The sequence below is a fragment of the Phodopus roborovskii genome, unplaced genomic scaffold (genome assembly GCF_943737965.1).
Source record: "Phodopus roborovskii unplaced genomic scaffold, PHOROB, whole genome shotgun sequence".
NCBI lineage: Eukaryota > Metazoa > Chordata > Mammalia > Rodentia > Cricetidae > Phodopus > Phodopus roborovskii.
Window position 1 is genome coordinate 53400353 of NW_026126433.1, and position 24717 is coordinate 53425069.

General features: G+C 46.5%; 1 protein-coding gene across 1 annotated transcript; it reads right to left on the bottom strand.

The window, feature by feature from the left end:
* Positions 1-7592: 7592 nt before the first annotated feature.
* Mtarc1 (mitochondrial amidoxime reducing component 1) lies at positions 7593-24717 on the bottom strand. Its single transcript, XM_051186500.1, has 7 exons — positions 24431-24717; positions 21302-21475; positions 18863-19025; positions 16639-16779; positions 14784-14845; positions 14627-14698; positions 7593-8153 (listed from the first exon to the last, which is right to left on the bottom strand). The coding sequence occupies exons 1-7, from the start codon at positions 24715-24717 to the stop codon at positions 8027-8029; spliced, it is 1026 nt and encodes a 341-aa protein (XP_051042457.1). The 3' UTR covers positions 7593-8026.

The following is a 24717-nucleotide window of genomic DNA, read 5'->3' on the forward strand; positions in this document are numbered from 1 at the left end:
TGATGCTACAGTGGCTTGTAGACATGTTAGCAGTGTTCTCCGGGGCTTCTGCCTCAGGTCCTGACTCCAGGTGCTCACTTTACCTGTCCGGATGATGTACTGCAACCTGTGAGCCAAACAAACCCTTTCCTGCCCAAGCTGCTTTCCATCTGACTGTTCTACTACAGCAACAGAGATGCAAACTAATACAGTGTGCGAGCCCCAGTGGCTGGAGTTTTGTCTTCAGAGCCCAAGGAAAAGTAGCAAGAGAGAAGCAATATCACAAAATGGTCCTCTGACTTCTAACATACATGCACGCGCACACAAACACACAGAACAATAACTAACAAAATAGAATTTCTAAAAAATGCTCAACTTTGTATTCTTTGAATCCATGATGCCGATGATTAACTGAACTCAGGTGAGATCCTCAGAGGGAGTCGGCCCTGTTCTCATCTCCAATATAGATCCTCTAGGGTAGGGCTCCCGCTCTGTGAGGCCCTTACTTGGATTAGCACTGCACAGCATGGCCCAAGGCCCTCCTGTCATGGAGAACTGTCTTCCCTCTTCTGTCTCCCAACTCAAAGTATCTCCATCCGCATTGGCCAGTGCAGCCTACAGGGGTTAACAAGAAAATCACGTGGTATCATAAACGTGGCTCAACAATAAAATCCCAGAAAAGATAATGGCCCTCTAGACCTGAATGTGAACCCTACCAGCATCATTGCCAAGGAGACTCATGGATGAGTTCAGAGCAGAGAGCTGGAGGCCTTTGGGTAATTACCTCACTCTCAGTAGATGAGTCCCTCAAAGACATTAAGTCTCATTTCCATTTGCTTTAGTCTGTGAGAGAAGACTTCTTCACAGGCCCAGAGAGGGTGGGGTTCTTCCCAGGGCTGGGACCTCCAGTGCCTTTCCAGGAGAGCCTTAAAGTTTGAACTCACCGGTAAACCTCTCAGGGCTTGAACCTTTTCCTCCTCCTTCTCCTTCTCCCTTTCCCCCTCATCCTCCACCTATCCTTCCTCTTCCTCCTCCTCTTCCTCAATACCTTGGGGTTTTTATTTATTTTTTTTGGAAGGGTCTTTTTTGTCTTTTTTTTTTTTCCCTCAGAGCTGAGAACCAAACCCAGGTCCTTGTGCTTGCTAGGCAAGTGCTCTACCACTGAGCTAACTCCACAATCCCCTCCTCTGCTCTGTATCACACTTTAATTTCAGCAAAGCATACAGAATATCAGGCTTGCCTAGGGAACCATTCCTCATTGTTGTACAATGACTGGCTGGGATCCCTTTAACTTGTAAGACTGAAGCCCTGGACCCCTAGCTAACAGCTCCACAGTCACCAAACCCTGCTCTTTATGCCCTCGAAGCTTCCATCTCTCTGTGTTTCTAATTTTGACTACTAGGGTACCCACAGAAGTGGAACTCTGTGACATTTACTCAGTTCATCTATGGTGAACACATGCCAAGGAGCTGCTAAATCTTAAGGCTGAATCATCCCACTGAGTGCCCATGTTGGCTTGTCCATCTGTCTGAGGACACTTGAATTGTCTCTGTCTCTTGTATATTGTGAAACACACTGCTATGAAAATACTGTGCATGCCTCTGTTTCTAAACCATCAAATGCTTTAAAAAAGATTATTATAGCACGAGTTTAGAAAATTATCTAGGCCCTTGTCCCAGAGAACTTATCCAGGCAAGATAAAATCCTACAGCCCAATGCTTGATGCTGTTAAAAGGAAATAACAGATTCAGTCAGGGACATTCAAAAGCCAATGTCTTTCACTGAGGAGTCCATCCATCACTCATTTTTAGGTGACCACAACCCACAGAGCAGTTAATGATGGCATGGAGTTGATCATACCAGGGGAAGACAGATTTATCCTAAGAACAGTCTTCTTTGCAAGAGGCCCTGAAACATCCTTGCTTTGAGCATTTTTCCACAGCTCACAACAACATACCATTAAAAAGCTGTTTATTGTCTACCTAGGAATCTCAGAACACAGACACTGCTAATAAAGCCCGGTGCTTGAGCGTGTGGCGTAACAAAGAGAAAAACAAAGTGTCCCTCCCATCCTGCCTACCGATGACGCCCGGAACACTGTCTGCAGACATGTGGCTGACGAACCAGCGTGAGGCACACATCCACAGGAAGATCCTGGAGAGTAGGGAGGGTAATATAATTAAAAAGCTGGGACACAATATAACTCAAGGACATGTCAGTTGGGTAGAACGTTGCCAGGACTTGGGATCTTCTCTTTTTCTCTAAAAGCCCTTTGAGCAGAGTGAGAAGACAGCCTTAAGAACTAAGATTCACCCCACCAGGCATTAACCGTGTCCAGAAACTATGTGAACAATCTCACTCGACATCCTCAAGACATTTGTATCTGTCTGATACAGGACTAGAGGGGGGAAACATGTTAATTTTCTCAGCCTGCAGATAACACATATACAGACTCTTGAAGGTCCACAAAAAGCCCCACATATTCTCTGGGGCTTCTACTGCCTTAAAATATAGACTTGCATTTATCTTGGCCACATTAACGAGGTCTGTTTGACCAATACATTTATATTTATGATGACTGAGGGCAGATTATGGTTGTTAAAACTTGTCCTTGGGACATGAAAACACTCCTCTGTCATTAATACATTTGCTAATATAAACTATGATGTCAGGTCAACGTAAAGGGTAAAAATGTTCCTAAAGTGCGCGCACATCATTTTTTAAAGCAATTGAGCCTAATGGAATAGCAAAGGTCATCATAACAAACCATTACAGTCTTCGTCTTGGCTACGCCGGCCACAGAAGAACCTCCAAGAAACCGTCATCATTCCTCCAATGTTATGGCATCCAGACGACAGGGATGGCTCGCAAATGAGTCATCCGGGCTCAGATCCGCAGTAGCTATGTGAGTGCTGCACAATCAATTATTCATGTGTTTACAGAGAGCTTTCCTGGTTGATGTTAACCAGAGCTGCTTGCAAAGGACAGCTCTCCAGCTGTCCTCAGCCATCCCAGGCCTCCAACTAACAAGTCACTTTAATTGCTGGACAAGCCATCTGGAAGGTGAGCCTCCCCAGCCCAGGCCCTGAGACTTTATTAGGTGCAAAAATATTAATCAGGGATAATTATGACAATACTTTATATACAGGACTCTCAGAAAAATCCTAAAGAGGTGAGAGAAGGTAGGCTTGACCCGGAACCCATTAGGCTCAATGGGGGATGGACTATTGAGGACCCAGGTCAGGGACACATGGAGAGCAAAAGAGAAGAGAACGAAGGGAAAGAATGGAAGGCAGCGAGTTCCAGTGTAGAGTGCTCTGTGAAGGTAAAGGCACATGACTGAGGACCACCAAGGATGAATGCTTTAGACTGGTCAATAGCCAAATTGACCCACCCATCCAAAATGGCCTCAGGAGAAGGTGGATGGGAAACAGGACCCACAGGCTGCCCAGGAAGACTAATACTGTGAACAAGGGTAACTTATGTCTCTAAGCTGGGGCAGTGTAGGAGCTGATAGCCCCGCTGGTCTGGCCAGAGTTGTGTCTGGGTTGTAGCCAAAGCTGTGGCCTCATTTCTTAGGAAGGTATGGTCACATAAGGGATGGGGGAACAACAGGCACATTTTTTTATTAGATAGATTCCAAGAACTTGGTGGTACTGAGAGGTTTGTTTGAAATTAAGAATTTATGATGTAGTCATAACATGGGGCTGGTGAACATAGTGTGTGGTTGGTAGAGCGCTCGCCTAGCATGCATGAAGCCCCGGGTTTGATCCTCAACACTGCATACAACTAGGTGTGTCGGTGCACTGCTGTAATCCCAGCACTGAGGATGGGGTGCTAAGAGGGTCAAAAGTTCAGTCATCCTTGGCTCTGTAGCAAGTTCGAGGCCACTCTGGGCTACATGCGCTTCTACTTCAAAAACAAACAAAGCTGCCATACTAAAGCCATCACAATTCACTGGACCATATCTAAGGAAGCAGCAGAAGTAAACTGTGTCTTCTTGCTAACACAAGCACAGTTCAAAATGCATATAGAACAGGGTGTGGACATCACTCAGCCAAACACTGGTAAGTCTCAAGCAGTAGGAATATAAGTTTAAGGCCACCCTGGAATATGTAGCTGGACCCTGTTCCCAAAAACAAACAAACAAACAAACAAACAAACAATATATATATATACATATATATATATATATATATAGAGAGAGAGAGAGAATTATAGGTAATAAGTAGGTAGGTAGATAGTAGATAAGCAGGTAGATGATAGATAGATATAGATAGATGATAGGATAGATGATAGAAAAATAGATGATAGATAGATAGATAGATGATACATGAGTTAAGAAGGCCTGTGGTATAAAGATGAAGTTAATGGATGGAGAGAGGGCATCCTTGGGGACTTCTACCACTGGGTATTGTCATGAAGCCAGGGCTACAGAGGGTCTGGCAGTGGGGTCACTTTGTCTCCACTGGGTTTCCCATGAATGCACCATGCCTGTGGAATGGAACTCCTAAGATCTGCCACAACTTTCCCTAGATATGGGAATGACATTTCTCAAAGGGCCAAGTGAAACACAGGCACATGTTTACAAAGGCCTTCCCAAAGCCTTCAGATGGGCTGTTCTGTCTTTGAAGAAGACTGAGGTATGCTGGGCTTCTCAAACTTATTGTGCCATGACATTCTGTTTTAAAAGCACACTCCCTCCCCGGCAAACTCAAGCTTCCACTCTGGAAAATGCATCACAGGGATGTGCAACCAACAACACTCCAGTTAGGTGTTCTGTCAAGGCCACATCTGAGAGCCACTCGGCCACTTTCAAGGAACACAAATCCAAGTGGTCCCTGACTTAGATTAGTCCAGCTTTGGACTTGTTGATTTGATGATGGTGAGAAGGTGGTATGCATTCAACAGAAACCCTTGGGTTTGGTGTAGGGGGTATAAGGATCTAAGTTCAGATGTTTAGCATCACATTGAGAAGCCAGGTACATCTGTAACTTATCGGAAGCTGTCTTTGTGGGCACCAATTGGAACCAGCTGAGCAGCCCCAAGTTTGTGAGTGGGGGTGTGTGGATGAGGGACAGGCTAGCTATAGGCAACAAGGAAAAGACAGAGACACAGAATAAAATCAGGAGGGCAGATCAGTCAATACTGAAATGCCATGGGTTTATTTTTCACCACTCTTATATACCTTAACCAAAAAGGGGAGCATGGTATCATGTATACAGAACAAACAGACTTCTCTTCCTCCTTGTTCTAAGGGTTCAGAAACCACATCTTAGCTTCAACTTCTCCTTCCCTAGCCTTGAGGGTCAGGAGTAGCCACACCTCAGACCAGGTCTATTGTTATTTAGAATAAGACAGCTAAACATCCTACTAGAGCCACACCTTTGACCTTTATGTCTTAGGGCTTGCTGAGGACAGTTTTGAACTCTCTGCCCCTGTGCCAAGATAGGCACCAACAGTAACTCCAGTCAGGGAGGAGGGGGAAACAGACACCGGTAATCTCAGAGACTCACTGGCCTGTCAGCAAATTAAAAATGACGAGCCCCACATTAATCCTGGAGGGGTACATCAACTTCTGGCACTCTTACACAAAAACATGAACACATAAAAATGAAGGTGGGGGGACTTATCACATGACCCAGACTGGGCATGTGATGGTTGGTTTTGTGAACTTGACACAACCTAGAAACACCTGGGAAGAGTGTCAGTGAGACATGGTCTCTATTGGTTTGGCCTGTAGACACATCTATGGGAGATTATCTTAATCGACATAGGAAGACCCCACCCACTGTGGGTGCCATCATTCCCTAGGCAGGGGGAACCCTGAACTGTATGAGTGAAGAAATAGCAAAGGAGTGTGTGCACAAGCTTCCTCAAGCACCTGCATGCAGCCTTGACTTCTCCACATGGTGATTTATAACCTGGAACTGTGAGCCAAATAACCCTCTTCTCCTCCAAGCTGCTTTTGGCCATGGCATTTTATCACAGCTGTATAAACTAGGACAGGCCTCACACTCACTATGTACCCCAATCAACGAAGTCTTGGAACTCTTGATGAGCCCCTGGCTGGGTCCTTCAAGGGCTGGGACAATAGGTTCGCACCACCACACCCAGCTCCATCCCACTTTCTCTCTGTTCTTGTGCACCTAAGTAGCTACTTTCTTTCCTCTTGGCAAGTTTCTAGCTTTTTCTGTGGAATGCCAAGACAGCCAGCCTTCAAGGCTGCCCACAAGAGACATGCCACAGCCCCACTCCTGCTCAGCAGCCCTGGATTTCACCTCTTTGCCATGGGTGCACCATGCATAGTACACCCACAGGCAGCCTGTTGGGCCTGACCTCACATGCCCATCACTGGCTGTTGTGAGCTCTTTCTGAAGGTTTGTGATGGTCCTGGTCCTATATTTCAAGTGAATGTGATCAGTATCCAAAATAAATGGGACATCAGCTTTGCCTTTGGTACTAACCCACTCATTAATTTTAAAATAAACACATGTGAATGGCCTTTAAATCTTACTGACAGTGGGCTCGAAAGCTGCTCAGAGCTTCTTGAGGTCACTGGGTTTTCTGTCTTGGAGAAGAACCCTTCATCCAACAGGCAGAAGAAGGCGAGTGTTAACTGGGAAGACTGTCTGTGTACCCGCTTCCATTTTGGAGTTGCCCTGCAGCGCTAGCTCTGGCCACTCACACGAGGTTCTGTCCAGAGATAATGAGGGGGTCACCTGAAGTGATGAGCCAACGAGAGGGAAATAGATGTCATTTTCACAAGGTGTTAGGAATATGGATCTAGAGCCAGTGAGGTGATCGGGATGGGGGTGAATAACCACTTGATTTGAGTCCCAGGGTCTCACATGATAGACAGAGAGAGCTGGCTTCAAGCTGCTCTCTGACCTCCACTTTTGTATCATGGCACTAGTATATGTAACATACATACATACATACATATGTATATACATTTAAAAATAAGGTAAAATTTAAAAAATAAAAGAAAGCCACCATCCTGAAGGAGAGAAACACAGGGCACCTAGAGTATCCTCCACTTACTTTGGACAGAAATGTTTCTACTACAAAAAAAAAAAAAAAAAAAAAAACTAGACACAGACATGAAGTTGACTTTTTTTTTTTTTTTTTTTAACTCAAGAAGGGCTGAGCTGCCATTCATCACCACTAGACAGTGCCACATCCCCTTGGGGCCATTTCATTTTGTTCATATTGAGATCCATCATTTCCCTGGGCAAGATCAAATCTCATGTTAGGCACCCAGGGAGAGGTCTCTCCCTCTCTGATGTCACTGTTTGCCCCCATGTGCTAATAAAGATTTTGAACCCTGGGTAGAATGTATCAACACTTTGTTTCAAGGGCAGAAAAATCATCTTGCTTTTCACAAAGCTGGGAGCCAGCCTGAATGTTCTAGCAAGCTAGTTTTGTGTCCTGACATTTCAGAGGTGTTCCTTAAGTTAAAGGATACATCAGGTCTTCACAGACACTGTCTAGGGAGCAACAACGCCAGACTCAGAAGGGCCTGTGGAAAAAAAATTAATATCTCCAGTACTTACTCTCTCTTAAGCTAGCCCCAGAATCGAGGAGAAAAGTAAAATGTCATCATTACAACCTTACTTGGGAAAGTATTTAATTTCCATTGTATGCATGATGTCCAGGGGTAGCAAAACATTCTGGGACATTCTTCTGGCTTATACAGTCTTCCCCCTGTTTTCTTTCCTTTCCCAAAAGAAGGGTGGGGAGATGATGGACATCTGCTGCCTTGGCAAGCGAATGCAGAAGTAGAAAAATTACTCCATAATTATAAACAGAGCATTCTGATAATCCCTTCATTCTTCAAGAAACTCGACAGAGTCCTGCTAAGTTTGCAAGGCTGGGTTCCTCTGCTTTGTGTGCTGGACCCAGGAAACACTGAGACAGAAGGAAATCTGAAAGAGGAAAACTTGGAAACATAGACCCAAAGAAAAGGCAGAGAACCATTTCCAGTGATGTCAGCTTCCAAGATGTTTCTAAGGAACAGCTGCTGGTCCAGATCATGCAGTTCCCATTACTGGCTCACAAGGTACACGGGGTCTCCCACTTTGACTGTCCCTGAACTTTCCAGAGTAAAATACTGTCCAAAGAGGGGTAGCTTTCCATATACTGATTGTTCCGAAGGGTCACACAGGCGGTAACTGCAACAGGAAAAGACCTTGATGAGTCAGGAGGAACAGGAAGAACTTGGACCCCATGTGGCTTTGTTGGGACTGAAGCAGGTGTCCACCCACTCAGGCAGGCTGTGCCTAGAACCAGGGTCCAGTTAGATCTAACAGCCCAGCATCCCCTGGGGAGAGCCAGAGAGTGACAGGCCAGTTGGAAGGAGCCATCAAGACATGGCCAAAAGCTACATCCTCATGGCTTTTCACTGTAGTGACATTTCCTTTTCTAGCATCAAGAAATTAGATACTTGGGGCTGGAGAGATGGCTCAGTGGTTAAGAGCACCTTCTGCTCTCCCAGAGGACCACGGTTGGGTTCCTCACACCCACACCAGGGGGCTCACAACTGCCTGTAGCAGCTGGATCACATGGGCTCTATCTGACCTCATTCCTTCTATCAGCTCTGCACACACATCGCACTCAGACACACAAGCAGGCAAAACCTTCACACACATCAAATAGTGAATAAATAAATAAGCCTAAAATTTAAGAAAGTTTTACAGCTTTTAAAAGAGAAACTAGATATCCATGTGCCTGGACATGTCTATAATTTCCCTCCCGTCCCCGGCCCCGCAGTCCTGGTCAGACTGTCGCTCTTCCTTTACATCTTTTCCTTTCCAGTCCAGGGTTGCCCAGATCGGGGTCCTTGGAGGGTACCATTTGACCCCTCTCCCTTTTCTTGCTGCCCTTGTTCCAGTGTTGCTGCTGACATGCCCATGCTATGTAAGAAGTTGACTGTGATAACTTCTCAGCAGAACCTCTTCATTTTTCATCCCCCCACACTGTTCTGTGACTGACTTTTAACTTTTCTCCAAAATATTTATCTATTTTATGTGCACTGGTGTTTTACCTGCATGTATGTCTATGTGAGGGTGTCATAATGACTGAAAGTGGAATTACAGACAGCTGTGAGCTGCCAGGTGGGTGCTGGGAATTGAACCTGGGTCCTCTGGAAGAGCAGCCAGTGCTTTTAACCCCTGAGCCATCTCTCCATCCCCATAACTGTCTTTTTAAAATAGAGATTTATTTACTTACGTGTATGAGTATTTCTCTGCATGTGTATAAGAGAATCACACACGTGTGCAGTGACTGAAGTGGCCTGAAAAGCATGTTGGCTCCTCTGAAGCTGGAGTTACCAATGTTATGGGTACCCAAAATGGGTGTTGGGAATTGAACCCAGGCCCTCTGGAAGAGCAGCCAGTGCTTTTAATCACGGAGAAATCTCTCCAGTCCCCATGCTGGAGATCACACTGATCTTGACACTCTTTGACTAGGAAACCCTTTCTGGGCCCCCAGTTTGTAACAAATAACACTGAAGCTTTCTGTGTGGTGTACAAAGCCTCCTGCCTGGCCATGGCCAAGTTTCTCAAGCCTTTCTCTCCAGCTACTTACTGCACCCATGCAACACTGCAAGATTCCCCACTGTGCTTTACCTGGCTTGGTGACTCCCAGTAACTACCCCTCCTTCCTCTCCCCAAGCAGCAGAATTCCACCCTTTCCTCCAGACCTAGCTCAAATGTCACCTGTTCCAGGGAAGAAGCCCACAGTCCCATAAGCTAGCAGCAATTTCCTGTTTATTGATATCTCTGTTCTTGCCACGTTTTTGTCCTGTATGTTCAGGTCACACATTTGTCTGTTCTATGGGACAGAGTGACCCTGGGAAAAATCAATGTGTGCCCAATTGTCTTGTCCCACTTACATGCAGTTCTGGGCCTTGTCAGTCACCCCTGATCCGTAATTGCTTGTTGAATGGACAAGAGTATTAGTGACACTCTTACAGATGGTATGAGCTAGATGTGGTCATTCAGCACTCAGGAGAAGTTTAAGGCCAACCTGCTCTATAGCAAGACCTTGGGGGTGGGTAAGTAGGATATGAACTTTTGTCAGGCAGAAAACTCAAGAAGCCATGAGCCAATGTGGAAATATCCTGGCAAGACCCCCTCCTCCAGCACTGTTCTGCCAGGGGAGCTTGCCTCGGTATCTCATTGAAGTTAACCCCCATTCTATTACAGTCATATTTAAAACATTATTACTGAAAGTATTGATTTTGTTCTACTTCATTTTAAAAAACGCATTGTACAAACATGGTTCTAACTGCTCTTCAAATCAGAAATGGCTGACAAGAACAGAGACACAGACAAGGTCCCACAAGTTTGGGGTGGGATGATCATAGACAAGCGATACAGCCCATGCTAGCTTTGATGTCCTGGCCCTCCTGCCTCTGCCTCTTCGTGTATCTTCCTGGTGTGTGCTAGCATAACCAACAGAGATCTAAACTTTCTGTTGAGGAAGTAGATCTGAGGCAAGGTCTCCTATGGTCCAGGTGGGTCAGGAGCTGACTGAGGCTGGGAAGACATGGAACTCATGACTCTCTGCAACGATAACAGGCCTGGGTGGCACTGCCCCACCTTAGAAGCTGCTGAGGAACCAAATGTAGGTCCGTGATGTGCTAGGGTAACATTCAACCCACTGAGCTACTGCACCACAATACATTATATGAATGCGTGAAACTGTCAAAGAATACATTTAAAATAATAACTAATAAAGAAACTAAGATGAGTCTGTCTTCTCTGGAGCCCCTAAACCCACCTCAGCTTATGGGAGCTGGCACACTGCAGCCATAGTGTGCTGGATGGATGATGGATGATGGATGATGGATGGATGGATGGATGGATGGATGGATGGATGGGAGGTGGGTGGGTGGGTGGGTGGGTGGATGGATGGATAGGTGAATGGATGGATCAATGGATAGATAGAAGGGTGGATGAGTGGATGGATGGATGGATGGATGGATAGGCGGATGGATGAATCGATCAATTGATGGCTGGATGGGTAGATGGATGGATGGATGGATAGATGGATGGATGGATGGATGGATAGATGGATAAAGCTGCTATTCTGGGCTATCTCAGCTTGCCTATCATGTTTCCTCATGGCACAGCCTGCAATAGCCTTGGACCATGAATCCAGGCATCTCTTTTTATTTGCCTCTCCCTTGGTGATGAAGGAGGTTTTGGAGGTTGGGGGAGGGAGGAGCCAGCAATCATTTCTGTGGCTTGGCATATCTTATTCCTAGACTCAGTGCTATGGGGCTATGGGGTCTACCTACCTCAGGGAGTTTCTGTACCTCTCACATACTTGCATATGCACCAAGCATTTCCCACATGACTTCAACCCCTATTACAAAGCCTTAATAGGAATGTGTGACACCTTGCTATACAGGTGAGTCTCAGAGGCAAAACCTATGTGCCCAGGATCCTGTGTCCAAATGCTTGTCTGATACCAAAGCCCACCCAGAAGGTCAGGAATTCAAAGCTATCTCATCTTCTAGCAAGGATGCTGCCACTCTTCATATGTACATCTTCCTAAGCAACCCTCCTCCCCAGGCCTGGTAAGAATCCAGAGATTTCCACCAGTCACTCCTTTACCTCTAGCCTGGACAATTCCTCATTGCCAGGTGAGAGCAAGTGAGGTCAACAGCAGCCTCTAGTGGACATAACTAGGTATTGCAAGAGGTGTATACCAAGCCTTTTCCATTAGTCTTGCCTGATGAAAAGATCTTCTCTGACTTTATCTATGTATCTATATCTACATCTATATCTGTCTATATATCTATATCTCTATATATGTATATCTATATCTTTCTCCATCTCTATATAAATACATATGCAATCTCTGTTGGAATTAACAAATTACACTTAGAGGTAGGACCTTTCTTTTTAGTTCAGAATGACCTGGGACCATACAGACTAGATTAGCCTCAAAATTGTGGCAATATTTCTGCCTCAGCCTCAAAAGTACTGAGACTACTAATGTCAGAGACCACACTGAGCAATAAATTATATTTCAAAGAACATTTATCCACATATTTCATTTCAATGCATATTGAACATGTAATTACTCTGATAAGCAAGAGGCCCTAAGATATCTTTTTTAGCCTAAACAGAGTTCTCCAAGAACTGGACATTATAGCTCAGTGGTGCAGCTCTTGTCTAGCATTCTTGAGGCTCTGGGCTCCATCCCAGAACTCCAAAGGGAAAAAAAATTAACTGGTCCTCCTCCAGTTAGACATGTCTACCCTTACATGGCAGTGTGAACAGAAGTATTTTGTCTTCTATAAAGTGCTGTGCACCAGTGAGGAGCAGATGTGAGTCCCACTGCCTTGTTCACACTGTCTTTTTCACACTGTCTAATTTACTCATACCAGTGACCAGGCATGGCCATGGGCAAGGTCTCTGGCCAGTCCCCACATGGAGATCACAAAGCCGTGGGCAGGTCCATTTCTGAGACTTCATGATCTACCTCCATGGCTGGAGGTAAGCATCATTATGGCAACTCCAGAGGGGTGTCATATGGATACTTGTCACTACCCCTGGTCACTGACAGGGTTGGGTTAAGTGTCATTGAAAGCAGCCAGCCTCAAGAATGAAATTTCTTCTGGCTTCTCCTGTTCTCAAAAGTGTCAAATCCATAAATACAGCAAGATGCCAAAGGACCTGGGGTGAGGACCTAATCACCTATTGAAAATGATACAAGTTGCTTTATTTCAGTTATGTGGAGTTCTGTAAATTCAGTTGTTACAAATAAAGAAACTGAAACCTCAAGATCCTAAGCATGCTAAGACAGAGTGTTTGCCCATAGTGCACAACATCCTGTGTTTCAGTCCTAGTGATGAGGGGGAAAAATTAAAAAAAAAAAAAAAGTACCCGCTTCAGCCAGTCCTTTAGAGCAGAGATTTCATCCTCCTCCTTTTCCATGAGCAGAGGGCAAGCCTCCCTGTGCTTAGCCTAGCCAGACAATGCTGGAATAATTCTCTGCGGTAGGTGCCTCACTTTGCCCAGCTGGGCTCTGACCATATAAAAGCAATTAGAGCATATGGCTGGGCTCTCAGGAGCCTGCAAGGCCAGGCAGGTGGGTGAGAGGTCAGACTCCCCGCCCAGAACATTCAGTGCAAAGCAACACCAACCCCTGGGCACCAGCGATACCTAGAGATGCCGTTGAAGGGGCTGGGTGCTCTGCCTGTAAGATTTATATTCTGCAGAGGGGCCTCTCCCTGTCGGATTTATGACCACTTGTCCCCAGAAGAATGTAAATCACTATACCCACAGCACTTTAAATCTCAGGGAGAGATAGAAGACACCTCGGCTGGCTGCACCATCTCCCTGGGTATTAAAAGCAATTAGGGCAGGATGGCTGAGCTACAAGAGGCCTGTAGAAGATCAGGGGGTGAGTATGGGCTCCTGTGATCCCCGCTTGCTGCCCTTACTCTTGTGTTTGGGGTCCATTACTCTCTTTCTACAAACATAGCCTCCCAAGAGGTCCCTGACAATGCAGAAAACCAGCCCTAGTGAGGAGTCGATTCTGCAAGCACAAGAGCCTTTCAAAGCCAGAGGGAAAGGACGTCCCTCCCCAGGCAGTGTGCAAGGGAGAGAGAAAGACATACAGAGGTTAGAATCAACTCCACGTCATTTTTCTGACCCACACAAACGCTGTTCTAGTTTTCCCTGTTTCTTTTACTCTATGAGGACCAGAGTCATACGTAGTGGTCCAAGCTACTCTGGAGACCGAGACAGGAGAGCCACAAGTCCAAGGATTACCGAGGCTACAAAGTGAGCTCAGAACCAACCAGGATGACTTAGTGAGACCCTGCCTCCTCAAACTAAAAAGGAAGAGCTGCTTCAGAGCACTTGCTTGCTGCTCGTGCAGAGGGACCCTGATTCAGTTCCCAGCACCTACATGGTCGCTCTCAGCTGTCTGGAATGTGTTCCAGGGGATCTGACATCCTCTTCAGCCCTATGTGGACATCACACACATACATACTACATACAAATACATGTAGGCAAACACCCATACTACTACTACTACCACCACCACCAATCATAATAAGAAGAAGAATTAACAAGAAGTAAAATGGCAGGAGACAGAGCTCTGTGGTAGAAGAGCTTGCCAAGCATTCACAAGGACCTAGATCCAATCCCTAACTCCTAAAACAGAACAGTCGGGACCTTGCAGGAGGAAATTTGCTTATGGTCACAATACTGCAGTGGCCAGGTCTTTTTCTACTGCCCAGCCTGTCTTCCTCTTTGCTGTATCTCCTTGGTTCCATGTTGAATGGATACAAACAAGAGCTACAGTGTATGGTCATCTCAGTCCCGGAACCTGCTCCTCTGCAGTACCTGCCTTACATAGTGATATTTTCCATGCTACCTTACCGAGTCTCCCTTACTCTCTGGAGATTACTGCCCAAGGCCTCCAGTGGGAACAGAAAACAACAGGCTGTCTGGAACCCCGGATATACTGACTTTCTTCTGTACATGCCATCTACCTGGTGGCCTAAAGCTTCTCCTCTGCATAAGTGTGGTGTGGCCACTGTCCCCTTTTACAAACATCGATAAACATGGCTCCTCAGACACCCGAACCCCAGCGTGAGACCCCATCCACCTGGCTCTACCTCCTCAGTGTTTCCAGAGGCTCCTTCCCGTCCATGATGCCAGTGTCTGGATCCACCGTTGTTAAAAGGCACCTGGATACATATAAAGCATCACATAGGGGACAAAGCAAAGAGGCAGGCCTTGCTCCTCCCCCACAGGGACAGGAGAGGGTCTTACCTGGTGCAAGCCATCACCCTCTTCAGTTCCACATCCCCAATGAGGAGCTCATTCCAAGAATCCTAGAAAGTAAAGAACAAATTCCCATGAGCACCTCTGGTCCGAGTATGGCCTGGATTTAGTTATATATTGCTAAAGGCCCAGTTTGCTGTTTGTAGATCTTTTATTGGAAACTAGAAAGTCAGCTGTGCAGAGCTGACAGAAGAACTTGAGTAATTGGAGTGTTCTAGAAGGGGTAAGGACATTTTCTTATTAATTACATATGTGGATAACTTCAAATTTTATTTATTTACTTATTATTGTATATTCGTGTGCATGTGGGGAGGGGGTATGTTCTGGGATCAAACAGGGGTGGTCATGTTGTGCCCTAAGGACCTTTACGTTTGAGAGAAGACAGCTCCTGAAGGCTATTGGAGCAAGGCAAACATTGAAAAGTGTAAGAGCGCCCCCTGGTGCCTTGCCTCTCTAGGATTCAAGAGAGAACACTTTGTGGTCCAGGCAGGACAAAGTATCAAAGTCTGACTAAGCATGTGGTCAAGAACTGAGAATCACAAGGCAAGTGCATGTGACTGGGTCTGGGAGGGACAGGGCAGAGGGAGGAGCCAGAAGCAAATTTGTGAGAGGGTTGTGCCCAGGCAGATGTTGGAAAATGAAAAGGACTCTGGATAAGATAAAAACTCAGGGAATACATGCTTTCTTCATCAACAAAACTCAGCCCTTCAGAGGAAGTCCAGGGCTGTGTTTTTGAGTTGTTGTACATTCATTACTATATTAGTTACTTTGCTATTGCTGTGATGAAACACTATGACCAAGGCAGATTATAGAGGGAAGAGTGTATTTGGGCTTCTGGTTCCAGAGGAACAGAGTCTATGCTGGCAGAGTAAAGCATGGCAGCCAAAGCCAAAAGCTAGGGGCTTATATCTTGAACCATGACTACAAGCAGAGAGAGAAAACTGGGAATGCCACAAGGTCACCTCCTAAGCCTCCCCAAATAGTGCCACTAACTAGGAATCAACTGTTCAAATGCCTGAGACTATGGAGGACATTTCAATCAAACCACCACTATTTTCACACTTCCTAATTCTCCCATTCTGTTCCATCATGACCAGAGTCTGACTTCATGACAGATCAGACAGAGTCAGAGGCAGCAGCCAAAGGCTATTACAAAGACAAAGCAGCTACCAAGACCTCCCAGGACACTAGAACCAGCATCATAGTTCACCATGCTGAAGCACAGTGTGGGGCATCTGAAGGGGTCCCGGAAGTGTTTGGGAACACCAGCAAGCTGGTAAGTACCCCACGCCTTACCCAGTAGTCTTGCTAAATTTCTCAAGGGAGTCAGCAGCTAGGCAGAAACCAGGCAAGTAGGACGGGCAGCAAGAGACAACACACACTTTGTTTATTCCATGAGTGACACAGACCTGTGGTCCATGCTGAGTAAATTTTAGCACAACAGTCAAGCTGCCAACTCGGGATTCTCTGTGTAAGCCTCAGACCTCACAGAGCAGCACTCTGTCTCACCTGTGCGCATCTATCACACACAAGCCTTCACTTCTTAGGAGGGTGCTCAACAAACCCAAGAACAGGATCACTGTGAAGTTCAGGGACCATAAACTACTCACTTCTTGTAGTTTAGTCCAACGTTAATAACTGTTATACTTTTGTTGTCATTGAGACACTGTCTTGTGTAGCTCAGGCTGACCTTGAACTCAATCATGTAGCTGAGGCTGGTTCTGAACTTCCAATCCTTCTGAGTCTACCTCCCATGCTTGGATTAGAGTGAGGGACCTCCTAGTAATAACTATTACATCTTCCATAAAATAAAAAGAAAGAGAACATGCAGACCAAATGTTACCTCAGCATGAGCGCCGCATCCTGAAATGACAATATTGGGCCTGAAGTTAGTTGCTTTCACTCTCTTTTCAATCCTGGAATTGAGATCTTCCAAGGATGCCTCAGAAAGGACCAAGAATGGGCTTACATCCGAGTAGGCCACCTGATAAGGAAACAGACATGGGATATACTGTGGCCCAGAAATGCCTCAGAGGGGACATCATGGGTCTAGTCCCTGAAAATCCAATTCATACACACACACCTCTTTATAACTATTTTTCTAGTTCTTTACATAGAAATGTCACAACAATTCCAAGCCTTAACTGGCCTTGCAGAACTGCATGACACAAAGCGGCTGGAGAGAAGGCTCAGCAGTGAACAGTGGCTACTCTTACAGAGAACTATAGTGAAATTCTCAGCACCTACATGGCGGCTCACAACCAGCTGTAACTCCAGTTCCAGGAGATCTGGTGCCACCTTCTGGCCTTCATAGGCACTGCACCTATGTGGTACACAGACATACATTCAGACATAACACCTATACCTATAAAATATTATTTAATGAACAGAACATGACCTCATAGTCCTAGAGCTGTCACTAAACATGTTCCCTTAAACACATCACCTCATTTTCCTAAGCATCCATTCCCTTAGTATTTAATAAGGTGACCAAGTTTGTTTTCATTACACTTGAGAAAATGTCTACTAATTCTATAGGTGCCTGTCTTTATGCAACCTTCAAGTTAATGTGAGGTATCAATATCAGTCCTCATTTTTTTTAAACACTAAAGTTGTCCAGTCCTACTGATCGACATCATGATGAGTTCCTGCAGCCTTAGTATTGAAGAACCAACCTAACCATGTGAAGTCTGGGGTTCCCAACACCTGTTCCATACACCTGCTACACACATCTGCTACACACACCTGCTACACACATCTATTCCATACATCTGCTACACACACCTGTTCCACACACCTGCTCCATGTACCTCCTCCAAACACCTGTTCCCCTTACCTATTCCACACACATGCTACACATACCTGCTCCCCACACCTGCTACACACACCTATTCCATACACCTGCTACACACACCTGCTCCACACACCTGCTCCACACACCTGCTCCACACACCTGCTCCCCACATCTGCTCCACACACCTGCTCCACAGACCTGCTACACACACCTGTTCCACACAGCTGCTCCATGTACCTCCTCCAAACACCTGCTCCCCACACCTGCTCCACACACCTGCTCCCCACATCTGCTCCACACACCTGCTCCACACACCTGCTCCCCACATCTGCTCCACACACCTGCTCCACAGACCTGCTACACACACCTGTTCCACACAGCTGCTCCATGTACCTCCTCCAAACACCTGCTCCCCACACCTGATCCCCACACCTGCTCCACACATCTGCTCCCCACATCTGCTCCACACACCTGCTCCACACACCTGCTCCACACACCTGCTCCCCACACCTGATCCCCACACCTGCTCCACACATCTGCTCCACACACCTGCTCCACACACCTGCTCCACACACCTGCTCCCCACATCTGCTCCACACACCTGCTCCATATACCTGCTTCCCACACCTGCTCTGACCTGTACTTGTAATCTGACACACAATTGTATGAAAGTTAAAAAAGTTGGACCTCACCATTACAGAACTGATAAAATATGATACCACTGAAGAATAAATAGTATTGTATTTCTCTAGTGGTTACATAAATAGGAAAGTAGATACTCTAGGGGAGTAGAAGCTCTCCCAAATCAAGAAAAAGGAACCCCACTCTTGTACCCATCCTGGAAGAAATGAGAATATTTCCAAGAGACACTTGTGGCTCTCCCTTTGGCTATGAGACAATGAATCCCAAGAAACTGGAATATTTCCAGGAATCTTAAGCAAAGGAGAAGAAAAGGGCTGGGGTCATGGTGTCAGCCAGGGAGGAGGGGCTTGTCTATCAAGATTTCTGGAGAGATTGGAGCCTAGATAGTGGTAATGGTCAGGACTTACTAGTTCTGCATACCTTTGGCCTTATTATTTAGAAACCTGACTCATGAGGGCAAGCAGGGCCCAGGCTGTGAGCATGGCAAGTGCTTTCTTTCTGCCTATTGCTTGGAATCTCTGGAGCCCAGAGTTTGCCATGAAAATGACAGCATTTAGCATATCAGGAATGTGGCACATGCGCAAAGACTCACATAACTTTTCTCCACCCTTAGACCATACATGCCTCTGACCTGATCGGTGGGCCCAAATCGAGGCCTCAGCAGCTGGGAACGTCTGGGGCGCATGTGGGGCTCGAAGTGCACCAGGCGACAGGGCTGATTCTTCAGGAAGTCAGTGATCCACTGAGCAGCTGCCTCCCCACAATCCCTACCCTGCACCTCCAGACCATGCACTCTGCAGTGGGGACAGGGCAACAGGCAGGGGCAATTTAGAGGCTTTAGTACTGTAATAGTATATTCCTGGATGGATCAGAAAAGCTGCAGTAGTCCAAGTGTGCATGGCCAACACCCCTTCATCATCATGGAGGATACAGGGGGATGATAGGTTTGAGGTGCACTGAGTTTTCAGAAAAACATGATGCTTTGGTACAAGCATGAGGACCCATGTTCAACACCCCCCTCCCGCTGAACCAAGCCTAGAATCCTGAGAAGAGAACCTTGATTGAGGAACTGCATAATTCAAGTTGGCATGTAGGAGACTATCTTGACTGTTGTTATAGGAAGACCCAGCCCACTGTGGTGGGAAGAGGGAAGGGTGGGCATTTATTGCAGTAGTAGAATTTAAACCAAGGACTTGGTGCACACTAAGCAAGCACTGTACTGCTGAGCCGCATCGCCATTCTTTTCAGACAGGGTCCCACTGAGTTGCCCAGGCTATTGTTGAACTTATGGACAGCCTGCTTCAGCCTCCCTCCTGCTAGGATTACAGGCTGATGCAACCAGGCCTGATTGAAATGGATACACTATGGGCTTCCTTGGGCATTCATGTTTTTGTTGCTTTTATTTTAAATTGGCTGTTTGTTTGTTTTTCAGACAGGGTTTCTCTGTGTGGCCTTGGCTGTCCTGGAACTCATTCTGCAGACCAAGCTGGCCTCAGTCAAAGACCCATCTGCCTCTGCCTCCCAAGTGCTGGGATCAAAGGTGTAAGCCACTATTGCTCAACTCATGTTGCATATTAATTAAAAACACAGAAACAGCCAAGCACTGTGGTCCATGATTTAATTCTGGCACTCAGGAGGTAGAGGCAGGTGGATCTCTGTGAATGTGAGGCCAGCCTGGTTTACAAAGCAAGTTCCAGGATAGCTAGGGCAAGAAACCCTGTCTTAATCCAAAAAAAGGGAAGTTCTAACTGTGATTTCTTAGTTTCTAAGCCAGGTCAAGAACACTGGCCTTCCAGTGCTGAGCAAGTGGGCTTCTGTATGGAGTACCCTAGCAATGTCCTCCTTCCTCTGACCTCCAATGTGGACACAAGACAGGTCTTCAGTTACAGCCGCTCTTCTCCACTTTGCAACTTCCCCCTTTGAGCTAAATATCATATCTAACAGGACACTGTTGCTCGAGCCCTTTGCAAAGACCGCCCTGTGCAAGATTACAGGATTTCCCCTCTTGCGGGACACCCTTCCTACAATGCCACCATTTTGTTCTGTGTTCTTCCATGGGATTATTTTTCTCTTTGCTCCCTTGAATGTGTTTTAGCCCCCACTGCTTTCTACATTGAATTTTATTTCATTAATTAATTTATGTTTGAGTTGAAATTAAATTACAGAGCTTCAAGCGTGCTTGGCAAGCGCTATACCACTAAGTCACATCCTCAGCCTGCTACATTGAGCTCTTGTGCTCCTTATCCCTATACCAGCTTTTGGAGCTAGTTCTTCATTTTTCCTCGCAGGATGCAGAGGACTGAGTGCTGAGGGCAGAGGAGGTCACATGTAATTAATGCCCAACTGTTGATGGTGTGCTTTCTGGAGACCTCCATTGTTCACACTTCCTCAAAACTGCAAGAGCATATGCACAGTCTGGATTTAAATACAAACATATATGTTCACACATGTACATATGAGACATTAAAGAGGGACTGTGCATGGGAGGAAGAGGTCTAAAGGAAAGTGGGAGGCAAAAACAAAACAAAACAAAAAGCCTCATGTTTTCTGTTATATGTAGCATCTAGATTTAATTATCCATCACCCATACATCTATCTGTCTCTCCACCATCTACCTATGTAGACAAGGTTTCATGTAGCCCAGGCTGGCCTTGAGTTCCTGCAGCCAAAGATGGCCCTGAACTTCAGATCTTCCTGGCCCTACCTCTCCAGTGCTGGAATTACAGGTGTGCACCACCATACCTAGACTATGTAGCATTGTGTGAATCCAGGACTTTGTATGTGCTAGGCAAACACCCTACCACTGAGCTGCATCCCCAACCCTATATATACATATGTGATATAAAATACGAGGTAATTGGTTTTTTTTGGGGGGGGGAGAAGGGACCAATGCAGGGGTACGGGACAAGGGGATATGGAACTAACATGAGCAAAATATAACATGTGTGTCAAAATGTCATAATGAAACCATCTGTTATTTTATAAGCTAACTGTGAATTAAAACAATTAAAGGCTAAAGAAAAGTCGCATGCATCTGTGGTCCCACAGGCCAGAGTTTTGTTCTACTTACCTGCACTGAACTAATGGGTTTGTGTTGGGCGGGGTGATGGGCAGCAGCAGGTCCTTTGTGTAGGCAGCACTGAGAGTCAAGGTGTCATTGTCACAGGTCAGAGAAATCAGGACCAAGCGAGGTTCCTGCCGGGCAGTGACCATGTTCCCATCTTCATTGACCACAAGCCAAAACCTGACATTGTCAAAACGAAACCAGCACAGCCAGCCTTAGCCATTACCAGAGCTCAGTTACACTTCTTGTATTTCCTTCCAGTAAGAAGCCTGGAAGGTGTGGAGAGGTGTGTGTGTGTGCGAGCGCGCGTGCGTGCCTGTCTGATTGTCTGTTCTGAGCATTGCCTAGGAAGCAAACAAGGACTGACATTGTCTGTTAATTTTAAAGGGGCAAATCACAGCTCAAGAATTAATGTGTAACAGATGGAACACTTTGAGCCAAAGATGTTAATTATACTTTACCCCAATTGCTGGGACTTGACCATGTTCATTAAACAAAGCCCCAAGAAAGTGGTCAGAATCCACTTCACTGAAGGCCAGAGACTCACTGAAAGCAGTGAAATCTCAGAAACAGGAACAGGGAGCTATTCGGTTCAGCTGAATAACAGGTGATGCCAATCCCACACACTATTTTTAAATTGCATGCATATGGGTGTTTGTAGGCATATATGTATGTGCACCACATGCATGCAGTGCCTGCAAAGGCCCACAGAAAGCATAAGGTAATCTGGAACTGGGGTTACCAGTGGTTGCCAGGATCCTTGAGTGTTCTCACTCATGTGGCTCTTTTGTTTGGTTGGTTTGGGTTTTCTGAAGACAGGTATGGTGGTTTGAAAGAAAATGGCCCCCAAAAGGAGTAGCACTATTCGGAGATGTGGTCTTGTTGGAGTGGGAGTGATCTTATTGAAGAAAGCGTGTCACTGCGGAGGCCGGCTTTGAGATTTCACATATGCTCAAGCCACACCCAGTATCTCAGATCACTTCCTGTTCCCTGTAAGTTGTAAGAGCTCTCAGTTCCCTCTCCAGCACCAAGTCTACCTGAATGCCATCTTACTCCCCACTGTCATGCTCCATGCCATGACGATAATGGACTAGACCCCTGAACCAAGAGCCACCACCAAAATGCTTTCCTTTGTCAAAGTTTCCATGGTCATCGTGTCTCTTCACAGCAACAGAAATCCTAACTAATATACCAGGGTTTCTTTGTGTAGCCTTAGCTGTCCTGGAACTCACTCTGTAGACCAGGCTGGCCTCTAATGCACAGAGATCCACCTGCATCTGCCTCCCAAAGTGCTAGGATTAAAGGCATGCACCATCATCTTCCGACTGGCTTCTGTCATTCTTGATAGCATATTCCTCTAGACATTTGGTTTACGTCAAATAATGTTACCAGCTTCTCTGGCAAGTCTGTGTGGGACCTGGATTCAGCCAAGAACCCTGGCCAGACCCAGCCCAGACACAGACCACAAGTAGTATAACCCAAGTGGAGCGTGGCATCATGGCAGTAAATGCATTCAGTGTTGTGCAACCTTCACTGCTGTTTCCCAAACCTTTCTTGTCTCCAAACTCTGCACCCATTGAGCAATAACTCACCACACCTGCCTCCTCCAGCCCTAGAGCCCCCACTCCACTTTCTATGAGTCTGGAGCATGTGTAGCTAGTCAGTCTCTCTGCCCTGCTCTGGTTTCATGGTTTCATTGTCATCCGTGTTACAGCATGCACTTGAGCCTCTTTCCAAGGCTGGGTGATATTCCACCATCTATATAAAGCACGTTTTAATTAATCTTCCAACACATTGATGGACTTTTGGACGGTTTCCACTTCTTTCTTGCTGCTGGGCACAGTCAGGATTCAGTGTTGCAAAAGGCATTCTTTACAATCAAGCCCTGTCTTCCACTCCTGCTAACACACCAGGGTGTGCCCATCTTTAAGCCTGCTATTTATGCCCAGCTCTCTAGAATGCTGTGCCAACTCTCTTGCCTGGAAAGTATCTAACCACTTTCTAGTTTTTAGTGTAAGGGGTTGATTTCCTTTGCTAAATTCTCCTTTCAAGATCCTTCCTCTCTGTTTCCTGACACTTGCTACAGTCCCCCACTGGAGCAGTTACTGATTTTTTTTTTGTTTGTCTGGTTGGTTGGATTTGTTGTTGTTTATTTATGTTTTGCTTAAAACCCCTGGGAACTTGTGACAAAATCGAAGAGTTTGCCATCACAGCTGTAGTGCAAGTTCAAAACATTTTTTCTGAGTCAATATGGGAGTAAAATGCCAATGCCCTTTGTCCATGAGGCTGAGAGAAACTAAAGTCAGTAAGCTACTGTATGTGAGAGCCCACTCTACAAAGCAAGGAATAGTTAGGATTCTTGCCTGCCTGAAACAAAGGTGCACACTTTTCGGGAGTGTGGGACAGGGAGCCTGGCAATCAGCCAGAAGGCCTTGGGGCAGCCAGCTCCAGCCTCTTAACAATCTTTGTTCCTGAGACGTGGAGAACTGCAAATCACAAGAAGAGGGGTCACACCAGACAAGGTCCACACCATGAGGAGGAGCCCACCAGTCACCCCTCAGCCTGATTTATAATCGCTGTTTACAAAATCCCAGTGGCCAAAGACAGCACAAATCTCAGGTTCAGACCCCCCCCCCCCCCCCACACACACACACACACACCCCGCGCGGAGCCTTTCTTTATCTGACAGGAGCCTGGGGGAAATAACACTTGCCGATTTTTTTTTTTTCTTTTTAACTAAAAGAAAATGTTCAACTTCAGCAACGATGTGCTCTGGGATCGATTGTCTTGGTTTCTCTAGCGTTTAAGACTATCACAAAAAGTAAAGTGGCCAAGGGTCAATCCCTTCCGGCTCCGTAGGTGGAGGGAGTTTGAAGTTTCTGCTTGCGGATTGGCTGGCGTAGGACATGTCTCATGGGGAACACAAAATTTTCCCCTGGAAGTGAAAAACCTGGAGATTTCAGAGCTCCAGGTCCCCGAGTTGGCTGGTGGAGGGTGAGGGTCACTCTTTCCGTTTCCCAGAACCCCTTCCCCAGTTCCTGGTCTCTTGTCTGGGAAGGAAGGACTCTGTGAGGAGACCCCCCCCACACACACTCCGACCTAGGTCAGCATGGTGCAGCGCAGAACTCAGAGTACCTGTCACGCAGGTGGCCGCAGCGCAGCCCCATGTCTGTGCACTCCGCCTCGCTCACCGACACCCCCTTACAGGACTTGATCGGGTAGATCCAGAGCTGCGCCACCGTCCCCACCTGCTGCAGCCGCTTGCGCCGGGGACGCCTGCGACGCCAGGCCACGGTCCCCAGCGCCACCACGGCCAGTCCCAGCGCGGCGGCGACGCCGAGCCAGGTGGACCGCAGCTGCCGGGGGACCCGGGATGAGGAGAAGTGGAGGAGTCCCAGAGCCCAGGAGCTGGAGGCACCCAT